General features: G+C 37.6%; 1 protein-coding gene across 4 annotated transcripts in view; it reads right to left on the bottom strand.

Annotated features, from left to right (window-relative positions):
• The window catches only part of PATJ (PATJ crumbs cell polarity complex component), a 354,647-nt gene that overhangs the window by 103,546 nt on the left and 231,874 nt on the right, over positions 1-19,227 (bottom strand). For all 4 annotated transcript variants that reach the window (XM_055305729.1, XM_055305727.1, XM_055305728.1 and 1 more), the window contains one exon: positions 1,613-1,685. In XM_055305729.1, coding sequence (XP_055161704.1) covers positions 1,613-1,685 — 73 coding nt within the window. The remainder of the gene's footprint in view (positions 1-1,612; positions 1,686-19,227) is intronic.

Below are 19,227 nucleotides of genomic sequence, written 5' to 3'. Positions count from 1 at the left end.
CTCCTTTTGATCATTTTGATCTTGTGTGCATTTCACCTGTCCAAGAGGACTTCCCTAAAACCAACTGAAGCAGTCACAAGCTACATTCCCTATTTTAATTCTCCACAAGGCACTGACCACTACTGGTAGTTCTCTTGGTGTATTTATTTATTTGTTAATTTCCTTATTAGAATGTAACCTGAACCACAGCAAGAAGTCTTCTGTTTTATTCACACCTATGTCTCTAATACCCAAGACTGCCTGATGCATAATGTGCACTCAATGAATGCTTGTTGAATGGAAAGCATGTGTATTACACAATTGAGTTTTTATGAAAGTAGACATTATTCATATACAGTGGTTTATTTTTGTGGTAGAAGCAAAGGAAAAAGTATGGAAAGATACTAAACAGTAAATATTAACTTCCTCAGGTAGGTGAGGAAAGGAAAGTTAACTTTTTCTTCTGATAACTCTGCATGATTTGATTAGTTACAATATATATGTATTTCTTTTTGGAATTAAAAACATAACTCAATAAATAAAAAATGTAAAGAGAATAATATTCCCTCAGCTGAGGAGACACTTGATTATATAGTTAGCTATCTACATGTAGGACTGTCTAAAAGAAGATCAGTCTGACAGCAATCTTGTACTAGTAATTTCTCCATTAATAGATTAATTATTTAAAGATATTTGTGATCATAGGTATTAAAGTGTTGTGAAGCCATAAAGAAAGAGATACCGATGGTTACCAGAGGGGAATAGGATGGGGAGATGGACTAAATAGGCGGTGAGATTAAGGAGCACACTTGTTCTGATGAGCACCAGGTGATGTAATGAAGTTGTTCAACCACTATATTATACACCTGAAACTATTATTACACCGTAAGTTAACTGGAATTTAAACAAAGACTCAAATAAATTAAAAAAAAAAGAAAAAAAAGATAATCTTTTCTAATACATTCTGAAATGTCCAATTAGGACAGATTATAGATCCAGAAGAAACTTTAAGGAACTCTGAGGAAGGCAATATTCATATGCTAAGTTTTAATGTTTTGTTTGACATTATTTTATATTATGTTTTTTGTTTGTTTGTTTGTTTGTTTTAAGAAAGGGAGCAGAGGGCAGCCCCGGAGGTGCAGCGGTTTAGCGCCGCCTGCAGCCCGGGGTGTGATCCTGGAGACCCAGGATCGAGTCCCATATCGGGCTTCCTGCAGGGAGCCTGCTTCTCCCTCTGCCTGTGTCTCTGCCTCTCTCTTCGCTCTCTCTGAATGAATAAATAAATAAATCTTAAAAAAAAAAAAAAAAGAAAGGGAGAAGAGAGAGAGGGATGGGGGAAGGTACAGAGAGGGAGAAAGACAATATTAAGGAGCCTGAAGCAGGGTACAATCCCATAACCCTGAGATCATGAACTGAGCTGAAATCAAGAGTTGGACACTTAACTGAGGCACTCAGGTGCCTCTATATTACTTTTAATTCTACCTCAAATACTTTCTAATTAGGGAAATTCCCTATTTAACAAATTACATGAATTTGGAATACCAGATACTGAAAATCAAAAATGCTAGATGTGGAAAAAATAATCATGACAAATCCATCTAAGTCACTACATGCTAATTAGGAGCCATCTGACCTCAAGAGAAGACGGGGAACTTGATGGTACTGGAAAGGGAGCAACAGCCATCTGATTGACTGCATCTTCATTTCTGTGGATGCAAAAATAGGCAGAATCAGTACACAGCAAATGCAAAGTTTCTGGCCCAAATTAAAACCATTCCCTCTATTGAAAATGTACGCAAAGCACCTTAGAATAAAAATATGTGCAAATATATACTGGTTTAAACCTGCAGCACTATTAAGCACAAAACGGATGCATTACCGCAGGGACACTAGAATATGGTTACCGGCGACAGAGAATGATGATGCTAGGGGTTAGCTAGATCCTTCTTAGTATGTCAGGTGCAGCAGAGGATCATTTTGGAAAGACATCAACCCTTTCACCACTGTGGAGTATAAATTTTTTAAATGGCCGTGTTTAACCTCTAGACCCATTAATGTCCAGAGCATTTTGTTCTTTGAACTGGAAAGGTTCCTGGCCTCCTCACTTGGCTTCTTTGTTCTGCCAAATGACGGATGATGGCATGTGTACAACAGGCCCTACACAGGTGCATAATGTGAGGAGGAGTGATGGATGGGGAGAGTGGAGATTCACACAGTGCTTTGTGGGTTAATTCCACTCCTCCTCATCCTAATGGAAGCAGAGATGGTAGAAGCTAAGACATCGTCACTAGGGTCACAGGCACAGAACAACTCCTAGAATACCAGTTCTAGTTATTTGAACCTATTTCCACAACGTTACCAGCAAATGATAAGCAGTGGTTCTGTGGGAGATCTAACCTTTACTATTCATTCATGACACAAAACCAATATAATTATCTCAAGATTTATGTGACATATGACTTTAGGTTTCACAATATAAACCAAAGAAGATCATAAAATGCTTCTTCTTGGTGTGCAAAGATCTAATGAAGATTGCTCACGGATCTCTCTCCATATGACCAGTACAGCCATTACCTGACTTGAGAGGGCACTCAAAATCCAAGTCCATCTTATTTCTTACTTCTCATCAATTGGAAAAAGATCCATTAGTCCATGTCATTCCTGCTTTAGTGCTTTAATCCTATCACTGCTTTTACCTGAAATGCATTTCTTTATTAAATTTATAATCGACCCATCCTTCTCCTCCAGTGTGAGTTTAATAGCCTCCATAGGTGAATTATTCCCTTAAATCAGAAGACCACCTATATATTGATGTCTTCCAGATTCACATAGTTAGCCCAGGTCTTTTTCTGAGCTTAATATCTGATATCTAACTCCTATTTTATATCTCCACTGGATGTCTTACAAGTATCTCAAATAAAAGAGAGATTCCCACTTGAGAGTGGGATATTTCTTATTCCCACTGTCACCAGAGGGTTTTATGATCAATCCTTCTCACTTGAGTAAATGTCAACAGTGTACACCCAGTTATTCAACCAGGAACCAGGTAGTCATTCTTGAAACCTCTAACCCTTCAACTGTATATCTAATCAAGAAGTCTTGCTAATTCTACCTTCAAAATGTATCTTGGGTCTTTCTACTTATTTCCATCCTATCTTAGGGCAAGCTATGATCACTTCTTTCTTTCTTTTTCTTTCTTTCTTTTTTTCTTTCTTTCTCTTTTCTTTCTCTTCCTTCCTTCCTTCCTTCCTCTCTCTCTCTCTCTCTCTCTTTCTTTCTTTCTTTCTTTCTTTCTTTCTTTCTTTCTCTTTTCTTTCTTTTCTTTCTTTCTTTCTCTTTTTTAAGTAGGCTTCACGCCCCCAGTGTGAAGCCAAATGTGAGTCTTGAACTCATGACCCTGAGATTAAGACCTGAGCTGAGACCAAGAGCTAGACATTCAACCAACTGAACCACCCACGTGTCTCTATCATTTCTCACCAGAGTTAACATAAGAGCATCCTATATGGTTTCCCTACTTATATTCTTTATCCATTCTCCAATCTAGTCTTCACCCAGCAGTTATTATGGTTCTAATACATAAATCTGATTATCTTTCTATCCCCTGCTTAAAGTTCTTCTATGGCTTCTTGTTACACTTAGCATCAAGTCCACAAGTGTTAGGGAGGCTAAAACCTTGAGCAATCAAACCCAGCCCCCAGCTCTGGCTTCCTCTTGTTCTCTCTTCTGTTTCATTTTGCTCCAGGTCCAGCTATAGAAGATTTCTTCCCATTTCTCAGCTGGGCCAAGCTCCATCCTATCTCAGGGCACTCTTCTAGCCTTATCCTCTTCTGCTCTGCATCCCTGTTATCCAAATCCTTTGTCTGATTTGATTTATATTCTTATTTCTTCATAAATGTCATTTCCTGAGACAAGCCTTCCAAGAATTCCATTATATGCCAGCACTCTACACAAAGACTGTAGTTCTGTGTCTTTCATAATTTACATAACTGATCTGTATGAACGTGTGCTTCTAATCTGCCTTGCCCTAGATGACAAACACTCCAAAGACAGGAATCATGTCCTTCCTACTCTCTTACATTACCTAGGGCAAACAGTGCTGGCAAACAGTCTGTACTTAACATAGTTGTTAAATGAACTGAGGGGATCCCAGGGTGGCTCAGCGGTTGAGCACCTGCCTTCAGCCCAGGACCTGATCCTGGAGACCAGGGATCAAGTCCTGCATCAGGCTCCCTGCATGGAGCCTGCTTCTCCCTCTGCCTGTGTCTCTGCCTCTCTCTCTCTCCGTCTCTCGTAAATAAATAAATAAATAAATAAATACCTTAAAAAAATAAATGAACTGAACTGTGATAATTCTAGGCTGATGTAAACTCTTTGTGGAATGAGGCAGGGTATAAGTAAAGAGATGAAGTCTAGGTACTATTTTTTATTCTAACCTTCTAAGGTTGTTGGATTATCTACCATGTGAGCCAAACCAAAGCAAAAGGGTAAAAAACTAAAACCATAAAGTACACAGTATGAAGAATATATCTGTTTTTTTTTCCAACAGTTTTACAGATGCTTTGAGCAGGTACTATTACATCAAGAGATGGCTATTGTTTTTCAGGGAGTACAATCCATGCCTTGGCATTTTGCTCAAACACAGAAGGAATCAGTTACCTTTGGATAAGTAATAGCATTTTCAAAGTGGTGATTCCCTTTCTCATTCGTTTTCTTCCACTGAATAACACAATAGGACTCAGCTCTAGCTTAGACCTAAGAGCCAACAGGACTCGTCCGCTCCAGATTCAGAGCTCATGGAGCAGAGTATATTTGGTTGTAATTAAGTAGATGGTTTTTCATACCACTTTCAAAGGTTACTAGCATTAAAAATATGGCTGCACATAAATTCTTATTGAAAAGTCATGATTACTTGGACCAAGTTACTTCAAATCAGCCAAGTTATCCCTTCATAACTTAATGGTTTTCTCCAAATTAGTATGACTTTAATGGCCTTTAAATTCCATATTAATTTTTTTTAAACCTCACAGAATAGAGAACTTACAATTACTCTCAACGGAGAGAAGGAAGATGCTTTAAGAAGTTACATTTCATAATCTTTTATAATCCACTTACTAGGGAGTGTTCACACACCTCCACATCAAGCAAAGACCTGACAATTTTAAAGAGAAATGAATAGGAAGAGGGAAGCCAGAGGACAGAAGGCATTTATACTTCAAATAAGCAGTTAATCTGAATGGCTTCTGGGGACCCCCTCCCTGACCCATCCTCTCCTATGATTCTCATAAGGAATAAAATGTTTGCTTTATAACTTTCCTTTCCAATATAACTAATGTAAGTCTCTTAGGCCCAGGCCCCCCATACAGGACACAGTCAGAAATTGTAATTGCTTGTTGGTATTTTTATAATTATCTTTAACAGCTGTTGAGAGGGATAATGGAGTGCCACCATGGGTAAGAGTAAGACACAGTTTCCAGAGGACAGAACCCTGCATGTATATGTCTGTATCATTGTATTTGCCATGCTCTGTTAAAGTTGCCTGTGTTGCTCTTTATCCCTCTCCAAGGGCAGGAATAAGATCTTATCTCTGCATCCCCCCCACCCCCCAGCTTGCAATTGGGTACCTGACAGACGGTAGGTATACTATAAATGTCTGTTGAATAAAAGTGACCTTAACAAGGCAGGAAAAAGATATGGAAGCAGAACTTTCAAAACTATGCCCTGAGGTTTCAAGCTGCTTCAATGAGTTACTGACAGTATACTGAGTCTAACCAAGAGCTATCAGTATTGCCACCTTAATGGACATTTCTTGGGGTGTCTGCCCAGCTCACAGAGATTCCCTGAAAATGCCAGAGTAGCAATATCTACTATCAATTTATAACAATGACAGTTTGCCTTAACCTCAGTGGATGTAGGGAGCAAACATCTGTCTCAGTTTGGGCCAGCCAGATTCTTTCCCAGGGACTCAAAATTTAGAACAGATCTAGAGATCTAGATAATACCAATGGAAATGCTTAAGGCTACAGAGGGGGTTCAGAAGTCCCTTCTGTTATATCTCTGGAGTCATCCTGGTTCCTTTGCTTCTGTCTTAGCTGTATGGCTCCTTCTTAAGAGTCCCTGAGACATCTCTGTAGTCTTATAATGCATTTTCCTTTTAATTTAAACTGGGTTAGCACTTAAATTGGTTGAAATTCAACTGATTGAAAATATAACTCTTATTTTGTTTTGAATATATACATTAGTTTATTTAACAAATATTTATACTACAGGTACAAAGATGAATAAGACATCATTCCTGCCTTTTTTTTTTCCATTCCTGCCTTTGATGATATGAGTAATCAATGAGGACTATAGATAAATAAGTAAACAGATTGGGACACCTGGGTGGCTCATTGGTTGAGCCTCTGCCTTTGGCTCAAGGTATGATCCCGCCGTCTCGAGACTGAGTCCGGCATTGGACTCCCTGCATGGCGTCTGCTTCTCTCTCTCTTCTGTTTCTGTGTCTCTCATGAATAAATAAATAACATCTTTTAAAAAATAAGTACACAGATAATTACAATAATGAAATTACTACACTCTCAATTTAGTTTTTCCCCAAAACGATGCTAGGAACACCCCCAGTTCATTCTCTTGTTTGTAGAATATACACATATATTTTATTGTACATTCTAGATTTTGATTTCAATTTTATTTTGTTATAAATACACTCACTGGTACTTAGTGCCAGGTAGAAATCTAAGGCGGCTCTCAAGATTCTTGCCTCCTGGTTTACATACAGAATAGGATCAATTTCACTTCCATGATTAGGTTATATTATACAGCACAGCTGACTGTAAGGCAAAGATTATCAGTTGGGCCTGACCTAATCACATGGGCCCTTTAAATCTGAAGATTCCACTTCTCAGAGCTTCGGTGCCCTGATGTCCTCAGTTAGTAGGGTGTCTTACATGAATCCTAAGGAATGCATGGAGGTCAGAGACAGGAAGTCAGGGGTTAGCACCACTGCTTGTTTGAGGATTATGGATGTCATATAACAATGAATATGAATGGCCTGTAGGAGCTGAGAGAGTAGTCCTCATTTGAGAATCAGCAAGCAACTAAAAGATATCACCTAGGATAAACCTGAAAACTAATTTTTTTTCCAAGTCTCCAGACTAGAACTCAGCCTGGCCAACACCTTGATTTCTGCCTTGTGATACACTGAGCAGAGAATCCAGCTACATTGTACCAACTGTGAGCTAATAAATGGGTGTTGTTGTAAGCCATTAAATCGGTGGTAATTTGTTACACAGCAAGAGAATGCACAACAAAACTCTTTGATTTGGAAAATATGGTCACCAGAAACATAACATTTGAGTTCTTACCATGTACCACAGTTCTAAATGCTTTTCATAGATTAACTCATTTCATTCTCATAACAATGCTATGTGGTAATTACAATTATTTTCTTCATTTTACATAGAAGGTAAATAAACTGACCAAACTCACAAAGCTAATGAATAGTAGAGCTGAGATTCAAACTTGGCAGTCTGGTTTTAAAAGCTACTCTTTTAACTACTATCCTACAGTGTTTCTCATTTTAGCAGTCTGTCCCAGAGCCATATGTATCTTCTCTTATATACTCAACGCTAGTTATTCCCAGATCCACCACGGGGAAAAGTTAGACTGGGTCACAATTTGTTCTTAAAGCTATTTCACAATTTTCCATAGGGTAAAAAGCATGAAAGATTCTGCATTTGCACACTCTATCAACTTTTTTTTTTTTTAAAGATTTTATTTATTCATTCATCAGAGACACACAGAGAAAGAGAGGTGGAGACACAGGCAGAGGGAGAAACAGGCTCCATGCAGGGAGCCCGATGCAGGAACTCGATCCCGGGTCTCCAGGATCAGGCCCTGGGCTGAAGGTGGCGCTAAACCGCTGAGCCACACGGGCCGCCCCTCTATCAACTTTTTATATTTAAGTTCCAAGTGTCATATCATCATTACCTAGTCCTTGTATAGATATAATGACTATAAAATGCTTTAAAATACTCATCATGTTTGATAGTGCGGGTAGCATGGTAAAAAATACAATGGAGTGTAACTCCCTCAGTACTCTTCTGTGATAGTAATTAGAGCTGTTCATAAATTCTCTGGCTTATACTTTTCTTCCCTTTATTTTTTTTTAAAGATTTTATTTATTTATGTGAGAGAGCACAAGCAAGGGGAGTGCCAGAGGGTGAGGGAGAAGTAGGCCCCTGCTGATCAGGGAGCCAGATGCAGTCCTCCATCCCAGGACCCTGAGATCATGACCTGAACTGAAGGCAGATGCTTAACCAACTGAGCCACTCAGGCAGCCCCTTTTCTTCTCCCTTAAAGTTGAGTTATTATTTGAAACAAATACTAAGTAATCATAAAAATACATGTTGATACCTTGCCTCGGGTACCTAATGACCATAGTGAGCAGCGAGGTCCCCTTTGCTGAACATTGATGGACATGTAACATGATAAAGCAATAAACCTTTGTTGTTTCAATCCACTGAGATGTGGCTGCAAGTTCACTGAACCATAACTGAGTTTATCCTGACTTATACATGTCTTATACAAGTTGATTCTACAATTATTTTTAAAAGTCATGCTTCAAAAAAAAAAAAAAAGTCATGCTTCTACTGGAAACACCCCAAATGTCCACATACAGAAGAATGGACTAACAAATGATGGTATGTTCACAGATTGGAATATTTCTCAGTAATTGAAGAAACAAATTATTGATACACTAACCACATTAATAAATCTTGAAAAAATTATGTAAAGTGAAAGAAACCAGACACAAAAGAATTAATCCTGTTTGATTCTATTTACATGAAGTTCAAGAACAGTTTAATCTGTGATGACAGAAATCAGTAAGTGTTGTCTCTGGGGCCAGAGGGATTGATGAGAAAGGAGCACCAGGAAGGTTTCTAGATGAATGATTGTTCTATATTTACGTTTTGGGTGATGGTTACCCAGGTATATGTTTTGTATTCTCAAAACAACCAACTGAACAATTTGAGTCTATTGGACTGAGTGTAAATAATGTAAAAAATTAATTGTTACATGCAGTGTAAAAAGACTATGCTATTCTGGAAAGAAACCTAGAATGAGGCAGAACTAGGCAAAGGTACAGAGGTGCAGATTCTATTACTAAGATGTAAGTAGGATACCAAACAACTTTTTAAAATCTTGGTTTCTTAATCTATAAAATTGGGATAGTGTCTCCTAACAGAATTGTTGTGAGAGAAGATAAATGACAAAGCACTAAAGCACAATAACAATTGTTAACATTCATCGTTCTCTGGTTTCATGAATGTTCAGTCTCAAATGCTTAAATTTCCAGTGGCCAAAGGTACTCAGTTACCATTAATTCATTCAGCTTGACCCTTGTATCCAAAGAAATCACTAAGTCTGATGGTTTCATTTTAGACTTCATTCTTTCTTCTCATTTTCTCTAGTCCAATAGCCTCTATCCTAATTCATGGACTTTTCATGTTGTCTTTTCTATGGCAAGAGTAACCTTTTTGGTTTCCTTGTTCTGCTTCCTCTATGTCTCAATCGATCCAAATCACTCCCTTCTCAATTATGAAAAACACTCCTTTTAAACAAGCCTTGAAAATACAATCTGAATAACTCAACATCACAGAGTTCCCTCTATAGGTGCTCGTTTTGCCTGATGTATAATAATTTATTTGTATGTCTTATGTCTTAGAAGTTCTTAAAGAACTTATTATTTAACTCTATGATATTATTAACATCTGACATACAGAAGGTACTTGATAAATGCTTGAATTAAATTTCTTATGCAGTTTGAACTCAATTCTTTCCTATGTAAATCTACCCAGGTAACATTAAATAGCTTTTGCTGTACTCACTTCTCCAACAGTAATCTTTCCCTCCTCTGAATTTCAAAACTATTTACATTCTTTTCTCAGTAACTTCATTCTATTCTTTTTTTTTTAAAGATTTTTTTTATTTTTATGATAGTCACACAGGGAGAGAGAGAGAGGCAGAGACATAGCAGAGGAGAAGCAGGCTCCATGCACCGGGAGCCCGACGTGGGATTCGATCCCGGGTCTCCAGGATCGCACCCTGGGCCAAAGGCAGGCGCCAAACCGCTGCGCCACCCAGGGATCCCCATTCTATTCTTGCAAGAATACTTCACTGCAATCTTAGAAGCACATACATGTCATATACAGGGCTTTGTTGATAAAACCTTATACATGTATTGCCTATCAAAGTTGTAACCATAATTCAAAGTGTAAATCTCTTATGATTTCATTAACATGTTACTTGAAGCATTTATCCAACAACTACTGACCACTTCCTTAGGATAAATATGAGATGCTGCCTCCAATACAACCTTTAAAAGAACATGACAAATTATGGTCAAAGGAAAGATTCGTGGGCTATGTTAAGAACACACTTATCAAAAAAAAAAAAAAAAGAACACATCCTTCAGGAAAGCACAATGAGTTCATGACAACAATTTATAAATAAGGAAATGAAAACCTGATGTAATGGGTGGTATGTGTATGTAAAATGCTTTAGCTTTTCATTTATTACAGTCAGAAATCTCTCCAAATAGTATTTCTACATCTTTTCTAAGTGAGTGTGTTCCATCTAAAATCCATATGGCATCTCAAAGAATCTTGAACAGCCAAAACAATCTTGAGAAAGAAAAACAAAGTCGAAGGTCTCACCCTTCCTGATTTCAAAACTCACTACAAAGCTGTAGTAATGAAAACAGTGTGGTACCAGCATAATCAGAGACATATAGACTAATGAAATAAAAGAGAGAGCCCTGAAATAAACTCTCACATATTTGGTAGAGTGATTTTCAGCAAGGATGCCAGGACCATTCAATGGGGGGAAAAGCTAATTTTTAAAAAACAAATGGTTCTAGGAAAACTGGATATCTAAATACAAAAAAAATATAGTTGGATCTTTCCCTTATACCACATTCAAAATTAACTCAAAATGGATCAAATCCCTCAACATAAGAGCTAAGACTGTAACACTCTTAGAGTAAATCATAGAGGAAAAGCCATTCAATTTGGTGATGATTTCCTGAATATGACACAAAAAGCACAAGTGACAACAATAACAAATAGATAAACTGTACTATATCAAAGTGAAAAACTTCTGTGCATCAAAGGACATAATCGACACAGTGAAGAGGCAACCTAAGAAAATATTTGCAAATTGTAGATCTGATAAGGGTTTAATATCCAGAATATACAAAGAATTCCAACAACCCAACAACAACCAACATGATTAAAAAACAGGCAAAAACATTGAAAATAAATTTCTTAAAGAATACATACAAATGGCCAATAAACACATGAAAATACACCCAACATCACTAATCAGCAGAGAAATGCAAATTAAAACCACAATGAGATACCATCTCACATCCAATAGGATGGCTACTGTCAAAAACCTGAAAACAACAAGTGTTGGTGAGGTTGTGAAGAAATTGGAAGCCTTGCTGGTAGAATGTCCTATGGTATGGCTGCTATGGAAAACAGTATGAAGGGTCCTCAGAAAATTAAAAATAGAATTATTATATGATTTAGCAATTCTACTTTTAGGTATATATCCAAAAAAAACCCAAGAGTAGAGTCTTTTTTTTTTTTTTTTTTTAAGAGTAGAGTCTTGAAGTCATTTACACTCTCATGTTCATAGTAGCACTCTTTACAATAATCAAAAGGTAGTAGCAACCCAAGTGTCCCCTGACAGGTGAATGGATAAATACATGTGGTATATACAAACAATGAAATATTATTCACCATTAAAAAGGAAATTCTGTCATGCTACAATGTGCATGAGCCTGGAAACATGGTGAGTGAAATAAGCCAGCAACAGAAGGACAAATGCTATATAATTCCATTTTTATGAGGTACCTAGTATAGTTAAATCCAGAAACAGAAAGTAGATGATAGTTGCCAGGAGCTGGGGAAAGAGGGAGGGAGAATGGGGATTGATTGATTGATTGATTGATTTTTAACCAGGTACAGATTTTTAATTTTACAAGATATAAAGAGCTCTAGAGATGGATAGCGGCAATGGTCGTACAAGAGCATGAATATACTTAACTGTCACTGAAGTGCATACTTAAGAGTGAAGATGGTAGATTTTATGTTATATAAATTTCACAATTTTAAAAAATTAAGTGAGACCAAAAAGAAAGTGCAAGTGTGATGAGAATATATTTGAATTAGACTATCACTTAAATATCATTATTGTCTTCTGGACTACTATTGTCCTGCCACTTGGAAATTCACTTTCACTAAACCCACAGTATCTTATTTTATGCCAACAAAGCAGCACTATATCAAAAACAGAAGTTATGTGCCTGAATTCAGCCTGGATAGCTGAGTAGGTAGATTTCATTTTGTTTTGAAAACTGTTCTAAAGTAATTACAACTGCAATCTAGTGCCTAACACGTTGTTTAAATACACATACACACACAATGAATAAATGAGGAACACACGAACCCAGCTAAAGGGTCCTAGATATTATTTTCTGATTGTACTAAATATAGTGATGTGAGACACTTGAGGACAGAAAAAATAAACTCTATATTTGTTATATTAATTGAGACACGACATTGAATTAACATTTGGCCAGGAAAGCTTGATGTAAATGAACGAGAAGTCACACACAAAACAAAGTGCACCATTATTTCAGTGGGAGCAAAACTCCTTTCTGAAAAGACTCTAGGAGATATTTCTAACTCTATGAACAGAGTGAATAGTTCTTAATTTCCGATTGGAAGGAACCACCAAAATAGCAATATGCTGAATTTGAAATAAATGACCAAAGACAACAGAATTATGGATTTTATTTTTCTTGGCATTCCAAACAATGCCAATCACTAATGAGGGCTGCTGGGAGTAACTCAGCATCCAGACCCACATTTCACAAAGGTGGCCCCAGGCAAGTTCTAAATAATTGTTGCCAGTTGTGCAGAGGAAAAGGTGGCTCATAAAATATTTGTCAATGCAGGGTGGTAGAAGTGAGGAGCTCAGGACTGGATGGATGGGATAACTTAGCCTAGTAAGTTTCTCACAGAGGTTATTTCTGAAAGATAATGTAGTAGATACCTTCAGCAATTCCTCTCTTTATCCTGGCTGGCAAAACTTTAATGTTCAAATATCTAGTCCTCACCATAAGGCCATGTTCTGGGGAAAAGTGACTTCCCCCCCAATCCCAGGGATAAATCTGGGATAAATCCTGTCTGATTCCCCTGAGATAATCTTGGCAATCTCATTTAAAGAGCCAGTGAATAGGGTGGCAATGGAAATGTGTCATACTGGAGACGCTCAGTAGAGACTTGCTCAGGGGTCTTGGTTTTGACCAATATAGACCAATATAGAGTTTTGTTAAAGAAGTTTGAAGGACAAAAACTTCTCAGAATCAAGTCTAAAAGCCTATCAGGTCACAAGAAAATATGCAGAAGGAACCAAATATCTCACTCTGGTTGCTCATAATTTGTCCAGATAGCTTACTTTTATCATCCTTCCCATTCATCAGGATCCTTTGGCATTGTCAGCAAGCAAGAGAAATAAATTTGGACCAATTGACACAAAAGGGAATTTATTAAAGGGATACTGGGATCTCACAAAACATATACAGGCTACATGATTGGACTTGGAATGTACAGGAACTAAGAGACCTCCGGAGGACAAGGAAGCAGGAAAACAGAATGATATCATAGCAGGAACCTCCCATTAAGGCCCTGTGGTTTCATGAATAAACACCATTCATATAAAATCACTCACATTATTTGCCTCCTATTTTAAGCTAAGGTATCATATTGCCAAAGCTTAGGTCATATGACCAACCCCTGGCCACATATCAGCAATGAAAGATCTGGTTCCTTCAGCTTCCACAGGGGGAGAGATGCATCTAGATGTACTGCTTTTACTGTTTCACCATACATACGTTGTCTGTGTGTGTATGTGCATGTCTCAAGAAGAAGGTTTCCTTAAGGGTAAAGACATTCTATGAGGATAGGAGTATAAATACTGACCAGCTAACAACACAGAACAACAACAACAAAAAACAAAAAAACAAAAAAAGAAAACTGTCCACTTCATCTCTGTAACTAGACACAATTAGGTGTTTCTGAGTGCTACAAGAAATCAAACAAATAAGGTCATAATCCCCCACAAGCTGGCAGTATGTTAAGGAAAGGGGGTAGCAAAGAAAGAATTACCAATTCTGTCCATGAAATAAAAATGATTTTCAAAGATATTTTATAGGTCAAAGCAACACTTTACCTAATACACTGAAAGTACTTGATTCATGAATGATATCGTAAACTTTTGGGTAACTTCAGATTGACTAGTTACAACTATCCCCCTAAAGGGGAAAATTAGTGGCTTCTGTGGCTATTCAAAAGAATATGCCATTGGCTTTCAAGAGGAGTCCAGAAATGTATGACCCAGTGGAGTCGTAACTGGATTAAATGTACGCTTCCCAAGGTTACCACAGTAGGCCAATGCAAACAATGCTTCTTATTTGGATGCATAAATTCCAATGTCTTCCCAAAAGATCACAACACTTCAATCCCATTCTGGTCTTGAAATAAAAGCCTTATAAATTCTACTTACAAAAATAAAATACACAATTAAAATTACTCTTTAATATGGTTAGTATAGGAAACAAGTACTGAAGAAATTAAATAAGGATCAACATTTCAGAACACTGGGGAGACTCCTAAGAGTCTACCATACAGTCCAACTAAATAAACAAACAAAAAAACCAGAAGAGCCCTAAATTGAAGAGTGTCTCTAACTTTCTTTCTCCCACAATTCCTAGTAAGAACTCAAGCCAAGTGACAAGTCTGTTCCTCAAATCTTGTCATATATCCTATGGACGATATTTTACTGTGTACTTGAAAAGGGCTGGGCAGCCCGGGTGGCTCACCGGTTTAGCGCTGCCTTCAGCCCAGGGCCTGATCCTGGAGACCCCGGATCGAGTCCTGCATTGGGCTCCCCGCATGGAGCCTGCTTCTCCCTCTGCCTGTGGCTCTGCCTCTCTCTCTCTCTTTCTCTGTGTGTCTCATGAATAAATAAATAAAATCTTAAAAAAACCCAAACAAACCACAAAGTGGAAGTTAAAAAAAAAAGAAAAGAAAAAGAAAAGGGGCACTGCCTTCTTTAACGGTCCATGAGAGTCAGAAGAATGCTTCCTCACATATTTCAAAGTGGCCTATGTACCCAGCTGTACTCACCCAAAAAATAGTGTCCTAAAGAAGGACTGCTTTTCTCCTAGAAGTAAATGTTCAGGGACACTGGGTATAATATCCAATTCCAGAAACTTTTGGGTTTCCGTATCTACTACAAAATACCTTCTCAAAGACTCCAGAGATGAGGTTAATTGTTCTCCTATGAGTGTTGAAGTATCATAGCACCTTTATCTCTGGATGTACCATCCACCTCCCTACTCTCCACCTCTTCCTCTTCCAAGGTAGAGCTTGTGTTCTTTCTATCACTGATTCCATAGCACTGGCACAAGTAGGCACTCAGCAAACACTTGCAGAATAGATACTTGAATAGTTCTTTATGGAAGTAAAACTCATGCTTATTCCTACCATCTTTTTCCCTGTTATTTAGATAAGAATCGAGAGCACAATAAAGATTTTAAACAGAGGCATTCAATTTGCTTCTTCAGATGGACTTGTCCCACAGATGACTCTGACATTTCCTTTAATTTCAGGTCAATATCATCTTTTAGGGATATGGCCAGAGGATAATGTGCCACACTATATTTTTAATTACAAAACAAGACATCTGTTCAATCGATCCTGTATGGTGGCTCCCCCGGTGAGTCCACTTTGACTCAGTAGGGCTTGACAGCCAGCACTAAATCTTTCCATGGGGTTCAGTTTCACTTGGCCTCCTCGAGCCCCAGGAGTTTTTATACAGTACACATTTTCTACATGTAATTAAGTAATGGAGAGTGAGTTGTTATACATGACATTTAATTTTCGATAGTGGGGGGAAGGTATGACAAGAGCTGCAGGCAAGACCATTAATCTCCTTGGATTCCTGCACTGCCAAATACAGCAATTTCTTCTTTCTTGTATTAATATAGCTCTCCTCCTGGACTTAAATTGTAGCACTTGTGTAGAGAGGATAATGTCAAATAGGAAAATCCACAGAATTGAATGTGTGCTACATTTTAAGAATTTAGGATTGTAAAGTACATCTGGATTAACCACCATGGAGTAATTTAGTATACCAAAGTCCATGTGTATCATAGACACGAATATGTGATTACTAGATTGTCTAAAATCCAGTGTGGGGACAAAGAGGGAGGAAAGAGCGATTATGTAAGTCATGTATACATAGCAACAAGTTGCTAATTTTCACTAATGACTCACAGATCTCTTGTGATTTAGATCCATCATTATATGACTAAATACAAATGTTAAGAGAATATGAGAAGGACATGAACACATGAATGTACATCAGTATAGACTAAAGGTCCCTGTTAATTAAAATGTTGCCTGCAGCATGTTTTTAATAGCTTTCTGTGATTACTGCTAATCTTACTCCCAAATCTGTGGCCAGTTCCATTTTTATCTCCATTGTCAATAAAATTGGAAAAGAGTTGCTGAGGCATAAAAGCCCAAAATTTCTCTATCATGGAAATGCACAGAGACTCAATAATTTCAACTAAGGAAGGGAAATATTACCAAATAGAAGCACTAAGTGTAAAGAAATAAAATTTGTAAACATCAGTTTTTAAAAACATTATACAGCCTAACTTATGCAGCTTAAAAGTGTAATTGAACCTGTTGTGCTGAGATGATTTAAGTGTTAACTTCCTGAAGCATGACAGCAAATCAATATTTAACTGCCTTAAGATTTGGTTCCAAAATAGGCACAACTAGGGTTCTCGTACCATTAGTCTGAAAGAGGTAACCTATAGGCAGAGGTTGAAAGAGATATCTACCTGAGTGATGAACTAGATAATCAGCCTGAAGGAGAGAGGATAATGTGTGGACAGCACCTAAAGTGCACAGGTTACCACACATAAATAGGACACCGATCTACCATTTTTCCCTCACTGGTGATATACACAGCAGATGAGCATAAAATATTTTCTTTTTTTGGTTTCCTTCACTGATTTAAATTTTGACACTATTTGATACTACTCACCTCAGTAAAATCTTTTATTTTATGGATATAGGGATTAATTCATGTTAATTAGATTTCTCTTTATACAGTCTTTCATTAAATGGTATTCTATGCCTTGTTAGAATATCAGATCATCATTTAAAAGGAGAAGTGCCGCCTGTCTGGCTCAGTTGGTGGAGCATGCAACTGTTGGGACCTTGAGTTTAAGCCTTACTCAGGGTGTAGAGCTTACATTAAAAAAAAAAAAAAAAAAAAAAAGGAGGAGAGTGGGAGAAGCAGCAGTAGACACAGAACTACAAGAGGTGTTTTAGGCAGGCTGTGTCCATATTTCTCTCTCTCTCTCTCTCTCTCTCTCTTTTTAAGATTTTATATATTTATCCATGAGACAGACAGAGAGAGGCAGACATAGGCAGAGGGAGAAGCAGGCTCCATGCAGGAAGCCTGATGTGGGACTTGATTCTGGACCCCAGGATCATGACCTGAGCCAAAGGAAGATGCTCAACTATTGAACCACCCAAGCATCCCTGTTTCCCCTGTCTCTTATTCTAACATTTATTAGAAATATTTTTATATCCTATCTACAGTTATCTAGTGGTCTTTAAAAATTTTTATTTAAATTTTAGTTAGTTTTTTAGTTAACATACAGTGCAATATTGGTTTCAGGAAAATTCAGTGATTCATCACTTACATACAACATCCAGTGCTTTCTCTTCTAGTGTTTAATCATTATAATGTTAATTAAAATTCTTAAACTGTGAATGCGCTTCATTTAAAAAAGTGTTCAAGATTCCGAAATGCAATGAAATATACATGAAGGAGTGGTTCATCTTTTTCCTCCTCTTTCCTTCTCCCTAAGTTATTTATTTATTTTTTTTTTTACCTCTTTCCCTGCTCTCTCCCTCACTCCCTCCTTTTTGGACCACCATCATCTTCATCACCATAGCAGCAAGCATTGCTGAGCCCACATCAGCAGGTAATTTATACATACTGACATTGGACAATCTATGAGGCAGATACACACACACACACACACACAATCACTTGACTTTTTTTTATATTCATTTATTTTAGACAGTGAGAGAGCATGAGCAGGGGGAGGGGGAGCAGCAGAGGGAGAGAGAGAATCCATCCTGCCAAGTGTGGGGCCCAACATGGGAATGGATCCCAGGACCCTGAGATCATGATGTGAGCTGAAATTAAGAGTTGGCTGTTTAAGTGAGTTATACAGGAGCCCCGAGACCACTATATCTATCGTCTGCCTACTGTAGGTCAGGAAACTGGCCAAGCTCACATAGTTGGGGTATTTTAGAACCAGTTTTTTTTTTAAGGTTATTTATTTATTTATTCATGAGAGACACAGAGCAAGAGAGAGAGAGAGGTAGAGACACAGGCAGAGGGAGAAGCAGGCTCTATGCAGGGACCCCGACATGGGACTCGATCCCGGGTCTCCAGGATCACACCCTGGGCTAAAGGTGGCGCTAAACCGCTGAGCCACTCGGGCTGCTCCTAGAATCAGTTTTCATACCAAGACAGAGTGAATCCATGGTTTCAAGCCTCTTTTAATCACTAAGCCTTAGAGTTCAGGCTTGCTTTAAAAAGAATTTGTCACTTTAGGTAAGAACTATTCAGATGAATAGTTGAATGAATAGTTCCTTCCCTTATGGAAACTGAAGCATTAATTAATAAAATGTTGCACACAAATCACCAGATATGTATCTATTGAATCAAACAAAAGGCTGTCAGCAGTGCATACATTTGTCTTGATTCAATTTAAACTTGTTTTTCTTTACACAGACTCAGGTGGATACAATAGATTATTCAAAATCACACCTACATCTTTTTTTCTGCCTACAAAGGAAGCTAGAGAAACTTTTTCCAACTTAGATTATTTGGGAAAGTACTGAGGAAAGGGACTTAAACATGAGAAACTGTAAATAATGACTTATCTCTATGTATCTTTTTTTTTCTATGTATCTTTAAATCCACAAAATAAACTAATTTACTATGATTGTTGCCTTTGGAGAATACATAATCTGGAATTGCTTAGAATGAACTGAAAGGAAATTTATTCAATAAAGC

The sequence above is a fragment of the Nyctereutes procyonoides genome, unplaced genomic scaffold, assembly GCF_905146905.1.
Source record: "Nyctereutes procyonoides isolate TBG_1078 unplaced genomic scaffold, NYPRO_anot_genome, whole genome shotgun sequence".
Classification (NCBI taxonomy): Eukaryota; Metazoa; Chordata; class Mammalia; order Carnivora; family Canidae; genus Nyctereutes; species Nyctereutes procyonoides.
Note: the sequence above shows the minus strand (reverse complement) of the source record. Positions and strands in the feature narration are given on the sequence as shown.